General features: G+C 45.0%; 1 protein-coding gene and 2 non-coding genes across 4 annotated transcripts in view; all 3 read right to left on the reverse strand.

Moving 5' to 3' along the window:
• Nucleotides 1–1,133: 1,133 nt before the first annotated feature.
• The window catches only part of DARS2 (aspartyl-tRNA synthetase 2, mitochondrial), a 31,925-nt gene continuing 16,448 nt past the window's right edge, over nt 1,134–16,610 (reverse strand). For both annotated transcript variants that reach the window (XM_040406739.1, XM_040406740.1), the window contains exons 8-18: nt 13,424–13,470; nt 11,979–12,085; nt 10,747–10,816; nt 9,301–9,480; nt 8,931–9,038; nt 7,068–7,130; nt 6,193–6,345; nt 5,167–5,385; nt 4,944–5,054; nt 3,038–3,113; nt 1,134–1,549 (exon numbers count right to left, since the gene is read on the reverse strand). In XM_040406739.1, coding sequence (XP_040262673.1) covers nt 1,389–1,549; nt 3,038–3,113; nt 4,944–5,054; nt 5,167–5,385; nt 6,193–6,345; nt 7,068–7,130; nt 8,931–9,038; nt 9,301–9,480; nt 10,747–10,816; nt 11,979–12,085; nt 13,424–13,470 — 1,295 coding nt within the window. In that variant the 3' untranslated portion in view covers nt 1,134–1,388. The remainder of the gene's footprint in view (nt 1,550–3,037; nt 3,114–4,943; nt 5,055–5,166; nt 5,386–6,192; nt 6,346–7,067; nt 7,131–8,930; nt 9,039–9,300; nt 9,481–10,746; nt 10,817–11,978; nt 12,086–13,423; nt 13,471–16,610) is intronic.
• Nucleotides 13,163–13,298, reverse strand: LOC120979930. Its single transcript, XR_005774431.1, has one exon.
• On the reverse strand, nt 16,295–16,430 carry LOC120979929. Its single transcript, XR_005774430.1, has one exon.

Below are 16,610 nucleotides of genomic sequence, written 5' to 3' on the forward strand. Positions count from 1 at the left end.
CTTTCATTTCTAACAATATAAAATCTTTAAATACATTTTTTTTAAAAAGTAATTAACTTGGGCAACCCCTTTAAAATCTACATGAAAGGTGAACGCAACATCCAAATAGACTGTTGCAACAACAGATTATAAATATACTTTTATAAAAAGAAAATATATTTTAAAAAAAATATGAAAATTTATTATAGCAGCAACACAATGGATGTAGACCATACAGCTAAAAGAAAACAAACCAAACCTTTAAGATCAGAAATAAGTGCACACCAGTAGCAGATCAAGGCACCACTGACGGTACATCACCCCTACTATGTAAGTAAGCTGTTAATCAGTCCCTCCGGTCCGGTTACTTGTTCTGGGGGCAGCAGATGGTTGGATGTAAAGCAATCACATGACCCTCCTGGGCAAGGAGGCTACCAGTTTTCCAAAATAGAGGTAGATTTACTTCAGGCATTCAGCACCCTTAGGGCTCATTCAGACGGCCGTATGCTGTCCGCAAAAATACTGAATGCTATCCGTTTTTTTTGCGGATCCGCAAAAAAAATGAAACATGTCCTATACTTGTCCGTGAAAATCAGGACATGGCCCCATTGAAGTCTATGGGTCCGCAAAAATACTGAATGCTATCCGTTTTTTTGCAGATCCGTTTTTTTGCGGATCCGCAAAAAAACAGATAGCATTCAGTATTTTTGCAGACAGCATACGGCCGTCTGAATGAGCCCTTAAGGCTACTTTCACACTTAGAGTTTTCAATTCTGCTATTGAGATCAGTCATAGGATCTCAATAGCAGAAGAAAACTCTTCAGTTTTGTCCCCGTTCATTGTCAATGGGGACAAAACTGAACTGATGAAAACGGAGTGCACCAACATACATTCCGTTCGGCTGCCTTTTTCTCTCCTTGATGTGGTGCGGAGCAAGACGGATCCATCCTGATCCACAATGTAAGTCAATGGGGATGGATCTGTTTTCTCTGACACAATAGAAAACGGATCCGTCCCCGTTGACTTTAATGGAGTTCATGACGATCCGTCATGGCTATATAAGACATAATACAACCGGATCAGTTCATGACTGATGCATGCGGTTGTACTATTGTACAAAAACGGAAGCGTTTTTGCAGATCCAAAACTGATCCGCAAAAAACGCTAGTGTGAAAGTAGTCTAAGAATGATGCAATCCTGCTAGAACAGGTTTCCACCGAGACACACCCAAAACTATTATAAAGTGCACCTCACTTGGAATGCTTTCACGTTCCACATGACATGCATGTGATTCTCGGGGCTAAATCCGGTCACCATTGCAAACTGGGAAGTCCGAGAATGTAACAAGGAAGCATTCTTCATCTCAGTCCAGTGTCCATTGTTTCAGACTTTCCTTGGTCCCAGCTTCATCACTTGGGTGTGACTTGTATGTGATAGGACTGCAGATCCTCAGCTGACACAGCGTCCGGCGAATTACTCATAAGATCATGTCCTCGGAACGATTTAGGGAATGCAATGACGTCACGTATACTCTTTGCTCTAACAATAATTGAAATGAGACGATCTAATCCTAAATATGAAAAAGGTAAAATAGTGAAATCAATCACACATGGGTTAATAGATCCTGTCTGCCTAGTTGGGAAACACTCGATTCCAAGGGCACGGCCACACGTTCAGGTTTCCTGATGCAGTTTTGGAAGCCAAAATCCGTAATGGATCATAAAAAAGAGAAAATATAAGGTCTCATGCACATGACTGTTTTTGCGGCCAGCAAATCGCGGATACTGGCCGCTTGCATCCTGCATTTCCCCTCCCGCAGGTCCTGCAATATATTACAAATGCCTATTACTGTCCTGAAAACGGACAAGAATAGGACATGTTCTATTTCTTTTTTGGGGGCCTACAGGATGGACATACGGATGTGGACGAAAATATGGTCGTGCTTGAGACCTAAAGGACAGATACGACTTATTTTTTTTATTCACTCCTGGTTTTGGTTTCCAAAACTGCATCTGAAACCTGACTGTGTGGCCGTGGCCTCAGGCGCATTCTGGCGTCCATGTTACAGCCGCTAATCCTAGCCTGACAGTAAATCTAATTACGGGTCTAATTGGTTTGACGAACATGACGATGAGTTAATGGTGCTGAAAATTCCTCAGATCTCCGACCCACTGATCATATGTGGGGTATGATGGAAAAAATAAATCTGATCCTTGTAGGCCGCACCTCACAACTTAAAGGATCTGTAATAACGTCTTGGGGACAGATAACATAGGACCCCGTCAGAGGACAACATAAGGGCTCATGCACACAAACATATTTTCTTTCCGCGTCCGTTCCATTCATTTCAGTGGGTCAGCAAAAAAAAAAAAAAACGAAAGGTACTCTGTGTGCATTCCGTTTCCGTATGTCCGTTCCGCAAAAAAATAGAACATGTTCTATTATTGTCCGCATTACGGCTGAGGTTAGGACTGTTCTATCAGGGGTCAGCTGTTCCATTCTGCAAAATATGGAATGCACACGTCAGTGTTTTTTGCGGACCGCAAAATACATACGGTCATGTGCATGAGCCCTAAGGGTGACTTACACAATATTAGGCAGGTGGTCTTAATGTCACGGCTCATTGGTGTATGTTCCGATTACAATTTAAGGCCACATGCACACCCTATATCCGTTTTGCAGTCCGCAAATTATGGCATTTGCAAAATACAGTCGCAATCCGTGTTGCAACAGCATTATTTTTTTTTGCAGACCCACAAACTTCAAATGGGTCCACATTTTTCGGACATGTTCTATCATTTTGCGAAACGGACATAAGGATGCGGCAAGCACACATCCATTAACCTGCATATTCGTGCAGCCGTTGGTCACCATGGGTGGGACAGGGTTGCAGTCGCTCCATGGAAACCCACACTACAGCTAGAAATGCCCCATGGGGTAAATAAAGAACCAATTTACATAAAGATTGACTATTTGGATTCAATATTATTTAGCGGAGGCTCCCAAGCTCCATTTTATTTGCCTACCTTCAAGAGTAAAATGAACTGCACAAACTTACCTAAAGCAATCCCACCATGAGGGGGCGCTCCAGACTCCAGGGCTTCTAGAAGGTGTGACAGAAGATTCACGTCCTCCTGCAGAAGCAGACAGATTGTGTCACCAGCTTTTCTTTTTTTTTTTATCACCCCTTTATAATGTGTGATACATACTGGAGTAATGACAAAGTAATTATTAATACTGGAATATATGAAGAAGAAAAAAAATTAAGTAAAACATAGAACTACAAGATCTACTACATGAAGACGCTGTAAGGTAAGGAGATACTTAAAAGGGGTTTTCAAGCACAAAAAGTAAAAAAATTGTTCATGTCTTAAAAAGAAGGAGCAGATTACGAATAAATAAAGGTGGCCCGATTTTCAGATATCAGTGCAGATCCCAGGAGCTCTTCTTCTGGCTTGTGTTCGACATAAGACATAATTTCCTGTTCTGTATGTGCAGGGGACAGGCTCAATGGCTCACTTCAAAGGCGACGCCAGTCTCTATGTCTGTGCATAGGCTGTGACAGATATTTCAGTAGCTAAACCAGCCTCATAAGCCAGACAACCCCCCCTTGGTACAGAGCACTGGTCACGTGCAAACACAGGAAACTATCTTCTGTGTTAAACACAAGCCTGAAGTGCAGGTGCCGGGGGCAGTACTGCCATCTGGAGATTGCCGTACCTTTGTTAAAGAGGTTGTCCACCTTCAGGGGTCTTTTAGCCAGACCTGCAGAGTAAAGTTACCTGCTCCCACCGACTGGCCACAGCGGTTATGTGCCCTCTGTGCCGCAACACATCATGGCTGTGGCCAGTTATGGGCGGAAGCGCCCATGTGACCCTCGTCAAACAGGAAGTCAAATATAATAATAGTTGATATGTTTTATCTATATAAAGCACATCTAGACCTAAATTTTCTCAAACTGGAAAAGGTGAGGATGATCTTAAATGCCACATTCTCTAAAAATGTTGTACATTCATAACTATATTGTAATATTAACCTTTTAATAGTTTTGCCTTACTTTGAGAAACGGACTTAACAGTTCAGAGTACAGCTTGGGAAGTAGGGTGACGGCTGCTTTAACCCCTCATATCTTGGGATCAGTAGCAGCTAGAGCCTGACAGTCGAAGCGTTAAAACAAGACCAGATACAGCTGGTTAGAAATAATGCTGTTAGGGTGCCTTCACACGTGGCCGTGTGTGAAGGTACCCTTGGAAATCAGCTCAGGAGTGATAGCAGCCAAGAATGAAAGCAGGTTTCGGCTGCTTTCACTCCTAACAGCTATATCTCCCAATGTGCTGTGAATCTGGTCTTACTTTAAAACTTAGATTGTCAGCTTTCAAACAAGACCAGGACCACGATACGAAGAGTCAAAGCAGCTCTCCCCCCCTTCAGCTAGTTGTGATCTCAGCCAGCCTGGAGGAGGGGGGGATGCAATGGGGAAGCTGACAGCTTGCAGGGAGAAAAAAAATAAAATTATATATATATATATATATATATATTATATATTATATATTATATATATATATATATATATATATATTTTAATAATAATAATAATGTGGCGACATCATAATAGTAGTTTCTCACAGAATAAAGCTATGTTATTTGTACCACACAGGGAAAGCCAGAAAAAAAAAACCTAAAAAATACATTTAAAATAGATACGGCTAAATCTAAGAGTTATGGCCACTGCAATACATAAGGCGAAAAAAATGTTACTGGTCCTTAAGGCTAAAATGAGTCATGTCACTAAGGGGTTAAAATGCACTTGTGTCCCCCAAGATGTGCGCCAACTACATTCACTTCAGACAAATTCAAAATGTACAATAAAAAGTGACAATTTTTGGAGACTTTTTTCTATTTTAATGTGGCTATTAAGGGGTTAAAACAGTTCTGTAGTTTTACAAGCAATAAAAAGCTCTGACCTTTAAAACATCTTGGAGAACCAGACGTTGAAGTTCCGAGTTGTGAATACGAATTGAGCCACCTCCAACTTCATTTCCATTTAGGACCAGGTCATAGTGCTGGCTGCGAACCTGAAGCACATAACATGTCAGAGGGCAACAGACTAGAGAAGACCTATCTCCAGACCACCAGAACTCCTCAGCTTCTATGCCTCCTGCTGGGGTCACAGGCATACAGTTTTACCTTCGTTGGGTCTGTGTACAGAAGCTCCATGTCATCTGGGTGAGGAGCGGTGAATGGATGGTGAGCAGATTCCAGCTCCTTCAAGTTCTCTTCTTTAGGGAGAAAGAGCGGAAAGTCAACAACCCACAAGAAGTGGAAGGTATTGGGGTCACAGAGTGGTACCCCACATTCTTCTAGCTTTGAGGCCAGTTCAAGGCGTAGCTTGCCTAAAGCAGTGCACTATGGGAGACAAATGATAGACGTGACACATAGTCTACTACCGTTTTCGGTTGTCGTTCTGTAGCTACAAATGTCCTAATAGGAAATTAAAGGGGTTGTCAGGCTTCTACATACTGCTGACCTGTCGTTAAGATCAGCCATCAATATCAGATCGGTGGGGGTTTAAACACCTAGCACTCCCACCGATCAGCCACGGGTGCAGGAAATAAGACAGACGATGGTCGAGAGGAATGGAAGCTGAGCAGCAGTAACCCCGGCACAGCCACTACACGGTGGACAGCGCTTCCTGCTTCATCCTCTGTCATTTTCGGCACTTGATGGTGAGGCTCGCTAATTGTCAGTCCCCACCGATCTGATATTGATGATCTATTCTTAGGGTAGGTCATCAATATCTAGAACTGGAACAACACCTTTAAATGCTGGACAACTAACTTAGCAAACAATAACACAATGGGGGACATTTACTAATGGATTATGTCACAAAATTATGGTGCACGCCCTATTTGCAACTTTTTCAGCTTCTCACCACTTTTCCGAAGTGGCTTCGCACGAACACCGGATTTACTGTAACTTATGAGCAAAAACTACCGTAGTTTATAGCTCAAGTCTGCGCCAGCCCCTAATGCACTGAGGGCCAAAGACGCAACTAATTTATTAAGATGCATTTGCATTCTTAATAAATCAGGCGCATCTTACTCCCGTGCAGGGCAATCAAGACTGGCATATGGGAACGCCAATCTTGATAAATCTCCCCCCATGTTTATCATGGAGCTACAGAACAGTCAGCAATACAGAGGCGGCACTCACAGCGGTGTCATGTGGCCCCGCCGCCAGCAGGAGGAGATCTTCAGCCTTTGCCCCAGTAGTTCCTGCAAGAGCTTTCTGCAATTCTTCACTGAGATTCTTCCCAAGAGGAGATTTCCAGGATCCATCAGCTCTAACTATAACAGCCATTATGTCCTGTAATCAATATAGAATACTCTGATGAGTGTACACAAGGAAATGAAATATCATTGGATGATGACACTTCTCACAACGGCATGTATGTATTGTGTGCCATTGATCATCTTCTAGGCACATAAGACACTGTGGATTGAGATTTGGTTTACAATCTGTATCCTTACAGAAGTATAAGCTTTATATCCTCTGCAAGGGGAGCTAACTATACATTGAATGGTACACAATATGCTCCTCCCTAAAATAAAATAAAAACTTAAAAGGGGTTCTGCGGGAATTTCATATTGATGGCCTATCCCCCAGGATAAGTCCTCAACATCAGGCTAGGGGTCAGACTTCCAGCTGCTTGAAGAGGCTGCTGTGCTCACTTGAGCTCCTAACAGTTTACCAAGCACAGCGCCATACATTGTATAGTGGCTGTGCATGGTAATGCAGCTCAGGTCTATTCGCTTGAATGGGAATGAGCAGCACCGAGACAACGTGACCGATGAAAAAGACGTCACTGGCCTAGGAAGAGGCCATGATGTTCACAGAGCACCGAGGCCTAACAGCTGATCAGCAAGGTCCCTGATAACCACTTTAAAAGACAACAAACATCTCTTGTGCATGAAACTGGTCTAAGGACACTTTGTAAAAATGTTTTACTGGTCTCCAATAAGATTTCAGGTTTGTAAAAAGGTAAGGATTTGTTTTTCATAGTCCATGGCCCCTTCCATATACTGTACCTGGTTATACTGGTTCCTGATTAGTTGCAATATTGAATCCAGTGCTCTCCCCTTTAGATAAATCTGTCAAGAGCAAGATACAGAGACTAATACATAAAAGGTGGAAACCACGTACAAAGTGTGAAAGTAGAACTGTGAGATATCGTTTTGTGGGAAAAGATACAGGAAAATTGTCATTTATAAATTTATTTCTCTGCTATTTTTGACATAAGCTACACACGGGGAGGTGTTATCAGTGATTGATAGCATTCTCTGTGTAAGTGTGTATACAGAGATAGTGGTCAGTCACGGATAGCTGTACACAGGGGAGGTGTTATCAGTGATTGATAGCATTCTCTGTGTAAGTGTGTATACAGAGATAGTGGTCAGTCACTGATAAATTCCAAATGTTGTGAGCACTGCAGAATAAATGTAACAGGGTGCCTGCAGAAGCAATCCAACATCCAAAGAATAAAACAAAAAATTCCACGGCACTCCCAAAAAGAGTGTTCTTTAATCACCAGACAGCGACGTTTCAGACCTCTTACTGGGCCACTGCTTGAGAAAAGTCCCAGTAAGAGGATGGAAACGTCGCTGTCTGGTGATTAAAGAACACTCTTAGGCTACTTTCACACTAGCGTTCGGAGCGGATCCGTCTGATGTTTCATCAGACGGATCCGCTCCGATAATGCAGACGTTCGCATCCGTTCAGAACGGATGCGTCTGCATTAAAACTTAGAAAATTTTCTAAGTGTGAAAGTAGCCTGAGCGGATCCGTTCAGACTTTACATTGAAAGTCAATGGGGAACGGATCCGCTTGAAGATTGAGCCATATAGTGTCATCTTCAAGCGGATCCGTCCCCATTGACTTACATTGTAAGTCTGGACGGATCCGCTCGCCTCCGCACGGCCAGGCGGACACCCGAACGCTGCAAGCAGCGTTCAGGTGTCCGCTCACTGAGCGGAGCGGAGGCTGAACGCTGGCAGGCGGATGCATTCTCAGTGTATCCGCCTCCACTGAGAATGCATTGGGGCCAGACGGATGCGTTCAGGGCCGCTCGTGAGCCCCTTCAAACGGTGCGCACGAGCGGACACCCGAACGCTAGTGTGAAAGTAGCCTTATTTACTTTTTGGGAGTGCCGTGGAATTTATTGTTTTATTCTTTGTCAGTTACTGATAGCTGTACACAGGGGAGGTGTTATCAGTGATGGATAGCATTCTCTGTGTAAGTGTGTATACAAAGATAGCTGTACATGGGGAGGTGTTAGTGGTCCCCCCCCCCCCCCCCAATCCTCAGGATAGATGATAGGTATGATCATTGGGGGCCGTAACAATAACCAGAAAACAGGTCTCAAGACCCTCATTCCTCCTCATTGCACGGCCGTAGCGAGGAGGTTGAATACAGAGGTGGTCAAGCATGTCTATGGGATTGACAGAACACTGCACTCAAAATGGGGCGCTGAGGTGGGCGTCAGCTGCACTACATGGCTGAAACCTGCCCACAGCGGTTGGGACCGACTGTCCCTCCCCCCCCAGATGTTGTGGTGAATAGCATCTGAGAAGTTAGAGGGTGGTGGCTTCCTCTGTCCTCCAATCAGTACCACAGGGCTCCAATCGGTCGCAATGGCAGCCTGGGGTGCTGACGGTTGTGCTCAGCTTCTAAAAGGACATCCTCCGAGAGCCCTGCTGGGCAGCAAGAATGCTCAGCATCACTGCCTGAAGAATCCTTCTGTATAACAAGGTGGTGCTGCTGAAGAGCTCCCTACACAAGTGGCGACCGCCAGGTGGAGCTCTTACACTATAAAATCAACAGCGACACAGAAGAAGCAGGAAATGTATAAAAAAATAAAATAAAATTTGAGTTACCAATCTGGTTTTACTCACCGCTCCCTCAGGGACTCTTATGGCTTTCACACATCCATGGGATTTACTGAGAGCTTCTTGTACAAATCCCAGAGACAAGGTCCTCATCTGCGCCGTCACATCCATGATCTGATGACAAAAGTAACAGTCAGTGGACTATGATATAGCTGACCCTCGTCCCTATGTGACCACAGTTATCTTCCAGACATTGTGCAGGTCATGTCCATGTGAACTAGAATGGCTCTTCTTGGGTGACATCTGTGCACTACACAAAGCTATGCTAAAGGTATCTGTGTGGACCATAAAGTATGCACTATCACGATGGTTCCATATGTACACAGCTCTTGGCAATACCAAAGACATGAAGAAACCAGTAGGATACGTGGCATACCTTCATTTGGAAGCGAGTGTCCGGCTTATCTACTCCATAGCTGCTCATGGCCTCAGCATATGTCATGGTGGGGAATGGATCAGGTAGGGTTCCCTTCTCTTCAGGCCAAGAGTACCGCAATAAGCCCTCTACCAGCCTCTGGATGCCCAGCTGGTCCACAAAGGACATTTCAATATCAACCTAGGGATAGAAATATTAAGAGGATGGGCTTCCAGAAAAATCATATTACCGAGTTAATACTGCCCATACGCACAGTAATATCAGAAGGACAGAAACCATGACGAAACCCATTCAAGTGAATGATGTCCGTTCAGAGCAGCCTGGATCTATCATACAGCCGATTCGGCACATCATGGCTTCTGTTATGAACAGACTCAATGGGGTTGTCCGGGTTCAGAAATGAACCTGGACATACCCAGAATTTCACCCCTGACAAGAGCATTGGAGAATTTCATGCTCCGATGCTCTCCTTTGCCCTGCGCTGAATCGCGAAGGAGTTCTGGTGACATACTGGGCTCTCCTTAGGGCTGCCAGGCGGAGGCTTCCACCCAGCAGTGAGCCCGGTGACGTCACCGGCACTGATGGGCGGGCTTTAGCGCTGCCCTAGCCGTTTAGCAGGCGACGTCACGGAATACACTGCTGGGCAGTGTATTATTGTAAATAAAAAAGCCCTTGCCCTGCGTGATCCAGCGCAGGGCAAGGGACCGCATCAGAGGGGCTGCCTGGGTGAAAATATGGGCATGTCCGGGATCAGATCTGAACCCGGACAACCCCCTTTAAAAGGGTTTTCCGAGAATTTTAATACTGATGAGGGGGTCCAACACCCAGCACTCCCGCAGATCAGCTGCTTGAGAAGGCACCAGTGCTCTTGTGAGCGCCGTGATCTTCTCGCAGCTTACCAAGTACAACGCCGTACACTGTATAGCGGCTGTACTTGGTATTGTGTTCAGCCCCCATGGGGCTGAGCTGGGCCTAGGACACGTGACTGATGATGGTGTCATCACTGGCCTAGGAAAAGCTGTAGAAGGCCGTGGTGCTCACAGGAACACTGGTGCCTTCTCAAACACCTGATCAGCGGAGGTCCCGGGTGTCAGACCCCCAATGATCACATACTGATGACATATCCAGAGGTCATCAGTAAAAAAAAAATTAAGAAAAAAAAAATCTTGGAAAACCCCTTTAACTTTTATGTAAGCAGAGGCAAATATAGCAACCCGCTGCCTCTCCACTGGTGACAGATGTCAGAGAAAATGAGGATCAGGCATGTTTTATTTGATATGCCCAATCCTACTGTTCTGACAACTGTCAGCCTCGGCCTCATTCCTCCCACTTTTGGTCAACAGTCATTAGACAGAAGGAATACCAGGGGGCAAATGAATGCTATTCATGTCCCTGACTCTGTCATTCTCCCGGATGAGGATGCGAGTGATGCCCTGTATGATATACCTGTGTGAATTCCGGTTGTCGGTCTGGTCTCGACCCTTCATCTCGATAGCAACGGGCTACTTGGAAGTATCTACAAATACATGAGCACTGTTTATTTGCATCTGCGCCATTGATTTCACTCATATGATCACATCAATTTCATAGATGAGGGGGGTGGCATGGCGGCACAGGAGTGGGTTATCACATAGCAATACTAAAGCCTGACCTCTCGAATAATGTTTTGGGGTAAAAGTGCAGCTCATACCAGAATGAGGGGTTTGGGGGGAGGGATATTTTGGGTTCAGGCAGGGGTATTGTATGCAACCAGACAATGTATACAAATTTACAAGTAACGTTAGACATATTGAGAATTGCTTCTTGTTGTACCTTTATTGAATGATGCTTCTACTTTCTGTAACATGTGCATATAAAACTAATAAAAATGAATGATTTTGGACAGTCCCTACTAGTCTACCTTGACGATGAGCTGATCAATTATCGGTGGGGAAACCTGGCGGTAAATGTTCAATATCCCCCACAGCGCCACCACAGGGAAAATGAAATATTGCACATTGCCTATTGTCTGTGTAATGCAGGACAGGACGAATCCTCCAGAGTGACAGACACTCTTTGTTACCGCTCTCCTTTCAGAGAAAATCAGGGTGTAATATCATTTAATAAAGTATGCGACATGGCTGTGACTATAGGTTTTTGATTCCACTCACCAGCTGCAGCAGTAACGTCACGTCGACAGCACATGACCACTGCAGCCAATCGCTGGCCTCTTCGGAGCACTGCAGAAGATAGCTGTCAAATGTTGTCAACGGGACGTCAAATCACCGCTGCAGCCAAGTAAACTGATCCCAGCATGGGATATGCTAGGTAAGTAATGATCACTTCTTTAAAATGAGTTGAAACTGGGGATATGCCTGCAATAAAGGGGTTGTAAACAAATGATTTTTTATTTTTTATTTATTTTTATTCCATCCCTACCACGCTGGACCCGTGAAGGGAAGTATACTTAGGCCGAGTTCACACTTCAGTTATTGCCATCAGATATTGTGAGCCAAAAATAACTGAAGTGTGAACTCAGCCTTACCTGCTCGATTCTGGCTCTGTGAGTCAATGCTGTCGCTACCGCACTTCTGCGCCCTGCACGGACCACGTCCTATGGACGGCGATTTTCGAGTGTGCGGAATTTTTGATTACCATTTTCTGGTCATGCACAGAAACAAACACCACCCTCACATTACCTGTCCAAGCCACCAACCATAAGAAGCTGCTTGAATTGCTGGGGACTCTGGGGTAACGAGTAAAATTTGCCAGGCTCTTGTGTAGGAACCAAAAATTCCTTGGCACCCTAAAAACAAACATAATGCATGACATACCGTATACGTGACATTACAATTGTTTGCACTATTGTAACCACTGGAGAGAAATTCAACGAGCAGAATTCTAACCCAATTTGGAGAACACTTTCAGCATCTTGTGAACATTACAATACATTCGATCAATACTGGTATATCCCTCCTTACTCTTTTGTATTGCCTCATGTGTATCATTTCCAGCTATAATAGAAGCATATGCTACAATTTCGATTTAAAAAAAAAAAAAAAAAAAAAAAACGGTAATTCATATCTGATAAATTATCTAATGAAACTTATTTACATCACATCATCCTTTTATCAAGATTTAAAGGGCATCTGTCAGCAGTTTTGTACCTATGACACTGGCTGACCTGTTACATGTGCACTTGGCAGCTGAAGACATCTGTGTTGGTCCCATGTTCATATGTGCCCGCATTGCTGAGAAAAATGATGTTTTAATATATGCAAATGAGTCTCTAGGAGCAACGAGGGCGTGACCATTACACCTAGAGGCTCTGCTCTCTCTGTAACTGCTGCGCCCTCTGCATTTCGACAGGGCCAAGCAGTGAAAACATCACGCAACATTTTTCACAGCAATGCGGGCACATATGAACATGGGACCAACACAGATGCCTTCAGTTGCCAAGTGCACATGTAACAGGTCAGCCAGTGTCATAGGTACAAAACTGCTGACAGATGCCCTTTAAGCCATTTGGTCTGGCTAGGTACAGAACTGGATGTTTACTGCTCATTATAAGGCCTCTTGCACACGAACATTGTGCATCCATTCTGTGCATCGGGGACCGCAATTTGCGGCGGCCGGGAAGGATCGAGACCCATTCAACTTGACAAGTTCTATTTTTTTGAGGTGCGGAGGCACGTACAGAAACATCATCCGTAGTGCTTCCGTGGGGTTCCGATCCGTGCTTCCGTTCTGCATCTCAGTGATTGAGGACCCATTCAAGTGAAGTGCACACGGGTCGGTGCCCGTGTATTGCGGACCCGCCATATGTGGTGGCAAAACGTTTGTGTGCAAGAGGCCTAAAGCAAACAAAAAGAATTCTATGCAGAGTGTATGGAGAGGAACGATCCGGCTCAGTGTGCACTGTACAGAGCCAGACAGAGATCGCCAGGACATTACTATAGGAAGCCTGAGGACGTGGGCAGACACTTCACCTGCACACAAGGAATAGTTCAGCTTCCAGAAACTCAAGGAGCCGCCGCTGGGATTCGAACCGTGGTATCCAGCAAGTCTGTACCCATTTAGAAAGAGTACTCCTAACCACACGGCCACAAGCTTAACCAACAAGCTCTCCAGAACATTTACATACCCCAGGGGTTCTCTTGAACAGAGTTGGAGTCTCCACATCCACAAATCCTAAAACAAAAGATTGAAATGAATGGCTCAACATGTTCCCCATCTCAGACAAAAGAAACGAGCACCATTCATCTGTATGTAGATAACCTATATATAGTACAAATTCCGAAAAGACCGGTAGAGACACATGATGGCGTGCAAGCAAAAGCATATGCTCAGATTAATATAATATCTGTCCCATTTGGTTCTACAAAAGCAGAGATTTATACTTCAGATACGCGTCAGCAAAACAAGCTATTCTTCCCGAATCCCTTCCCAACACACATGCATGCTCCGTTGGCCGTTTACTGGCCGTTTTTTGCGTTCTGTATACGGTCCGTATACGGAACCATTCATTTCAATGGTTCCGCAAAAAAAACGGAATGTACTCCGTATGCATTCCGTTTCCCCGTTCCGTTTAAAGATAGAACATGCCCTATTATTGCCCGCAAATCACGTTCCGTGGCACCATTCAAGTCAATGGGTCCGCAAAAAAAAACGGAACACATACGGAAATGCATCCGTATGTCTTCCGTTTCTGTTCCGTTTTTTGCAGAACCATCTATTGAAAATGTTATGCCCAGCCCAATTTTATCTATGTAATTACTGTATACTGTATATGCCATACGGAAAAACGGAACGGAAACACAATGGAAACAAAAAATGGAACAACGGATCCGTGAAAAACGGACCGTAAAACACTGAAAAAGCCATACGGTCGTGTGCAATAGGCCTAAGGCTACTTTCACACTTGCGGCAGAGGATTCCGTCGCCGAAACGGTCTGCCAGATCCGTCTAAATGTATGCAAACTGATGGCATTTGTAAAACTGATCAGGATCCTGATCCGTCTTACAAATACATTGAAATGCCGGATCCGTCTCTACGGTGTCATCCGAAAAAACGGATCCGGCATTTATTTTTTTCACATTTTTATCGGTTTGCGCAGACCGGAAGGACAGATCCGGCATTGCAGTATTTTGAATCCCGGATCCAGTACTAATACATTCCTATGGAAAAAAAATGCCGGCAAGTTTTCCGGATTTTTGGCCGGAGATAAAACCGTAGCACACTGCGGTATTATCTCCGTCCTGATCAGTCAAAAAGACTGAACTGAAGACATCCTGATGCATCCTAAGCGGATTACTCTCCATTCAGAATGCATGGGGATAAAACTGATCAGTTCTTCTCCGGTATTGAGCCCCTAGGACGGAACTCTGTGCTGGAAAGGAAAAACGCAAGTGTGAAAGTACCCTAAGCTGATGACCGAGAACAAAAGGATTGCGCCTGTTCAAATCCAACATGACCTGAAGGTATAAACAAAACTACGGCTAAATGGTGGCATGAGATGAAAAGTTGTAAAATAGAAAAATCGGATCATGTAGTCAGAGTCCTGTGTCGCACCCACTCCCACAGCGAGTCACTGCAATGCCACAGTTTACAGCAGATCTGCTTTAATACCCTGGGGGACACAAGTAAAAAAAATACAATAATAATCCACCCCATCTCTGCCAATTTGCTAGTTTCAAGTCAATAATCTCCCTAGCAGGTTATGCTATTCTGTGTGAAAATTGGGAAGGGCTTAAAGGGGTTGTACGGACTACAGATATTGGTGACCTATCCTCAGGATGGGTCCTTAATATCAGATCAGAGGGGTCGGAAACTGTACAGCATACCAGCATACCAGGCGATTCACTGGAATGGGAGCCGAGCGGCAGTGCCCTGGCACAGCGACTACACAGTGTACAGTGCTGTCTGCTCCTGGCTCTGTACATAGTGTCTGGGGGCACATCTGCCCGAAACAGGCGAATGGTGGAGATGTCAGACATCAGACCCCCACCAATCTTATAAAGATGACCTATCCTGATGTGGTCGCAAAGTGACCTTCTGATGTGATGACGTGTCCTAATAGTTCTGAGGTTGAGTGAGCCGGCTCGAGGTCACGACACAGATGTGTTCCTCGCAATATGGCTACATGCACACGACCGTTGTGTGTTTTGCGGTCCACAAATCGCAGATCCACAAAACACGGATGGTGTCCGTGCGCATTCCGCAAATTGAACGGCACAACAGCCTTTAATATAACTGCCTATTCTTGTCCGCAAAGCGCGGACAAGAATAGGACGTTAATTATTTTTTTTTTTGCGGGGCCACGGAACGGAGCAACGGATGTGGACAGCACACGGAGTGCTGTCCGCATCTTTTGCAGCCCCATTGAAGTGAATGGGGCCGCATCCGAGCCGCCAAAACTGCGGTCTCGGATGCGGACCAAAACAACGGCCGTGTGCACGAGGCCTATATCTGTAGCCTGGACAACCCCTTTAATGCACAATGTGTCTAGCTCATATCACCACTTACGTATTGGACACTTGTGATCATCTCTCTCACAACAGGTTTCTCAGAAAGAAAGAATAAAGGTTTATCTTAAAGGGGTTGTCTCACCTCAGACATTGGTGGCATCTTGCTAGGATATGCCACCAATGTCCGGATAGATGCAGGTTCCATCTTCTATCTGTAGAACAGGATCCTCGAAGTAAGCAAAGAACAGCAGAGCATGCGCGGCTGCCCCCTGGCCATTTCCTGCAGTACCATAGAGGTGGATGGTGCGGTGGGCACTCTTGCGCGGTGCGCTATTAATTTCTATGGGACTTCTGAAAATAACCAAGCTCGATCGCTTGGCTATTTTCGGTACTGCCATAGAAGAGCGGTGTGCTCTCGTTCACTTTGGGGACCCTCACTCTAGAGATAGGTGCGGGTCCCAGGCATATACTAGTGATAAGCCACCAATGTATGAGAGGAGACAACCCCTTTAATATTCAAGCGTATACAAAAACAGCATTTGTGTGCAGTGTATGGAGAGGAACGATCCGGCTCAGTGTGCACTGTACAGAGCCAGACAGAGATCTCCAGGACATTACTATAGGAAGCCTGACGGCGTGGGCAGACACTTCACCTGCACACGAGAAGTCATTCAGCTTCCAAAAACCAAAATATCATGTAGTGTTCAATATTCTCTGTTATAGCTGTGACTCAAGGCATTGTCAGTCGGAAACACACCAGAGTCTCTGGCAAATCTGTAATCCTTTTAGAGAACCTGCCTTAACCTACCCAGTCCCTCACCAGTGGAGCAGCGCGCAGCCGGCGATCTGCGGTCTGCCGCCTG

Source organism: Bufo bufo, chromosome 9 (assembly GCF_905171765.1).
Source record: "Bufo bufo chromosome 9, aBufBuf1.1, whole genome shotgun sequence".
Classification (NCBI taxonomy): Eukaryota; Metazoa; Chordata; class Amphibia; order Anura; family Bufonidae; genus Bufo; species Bufo bufo.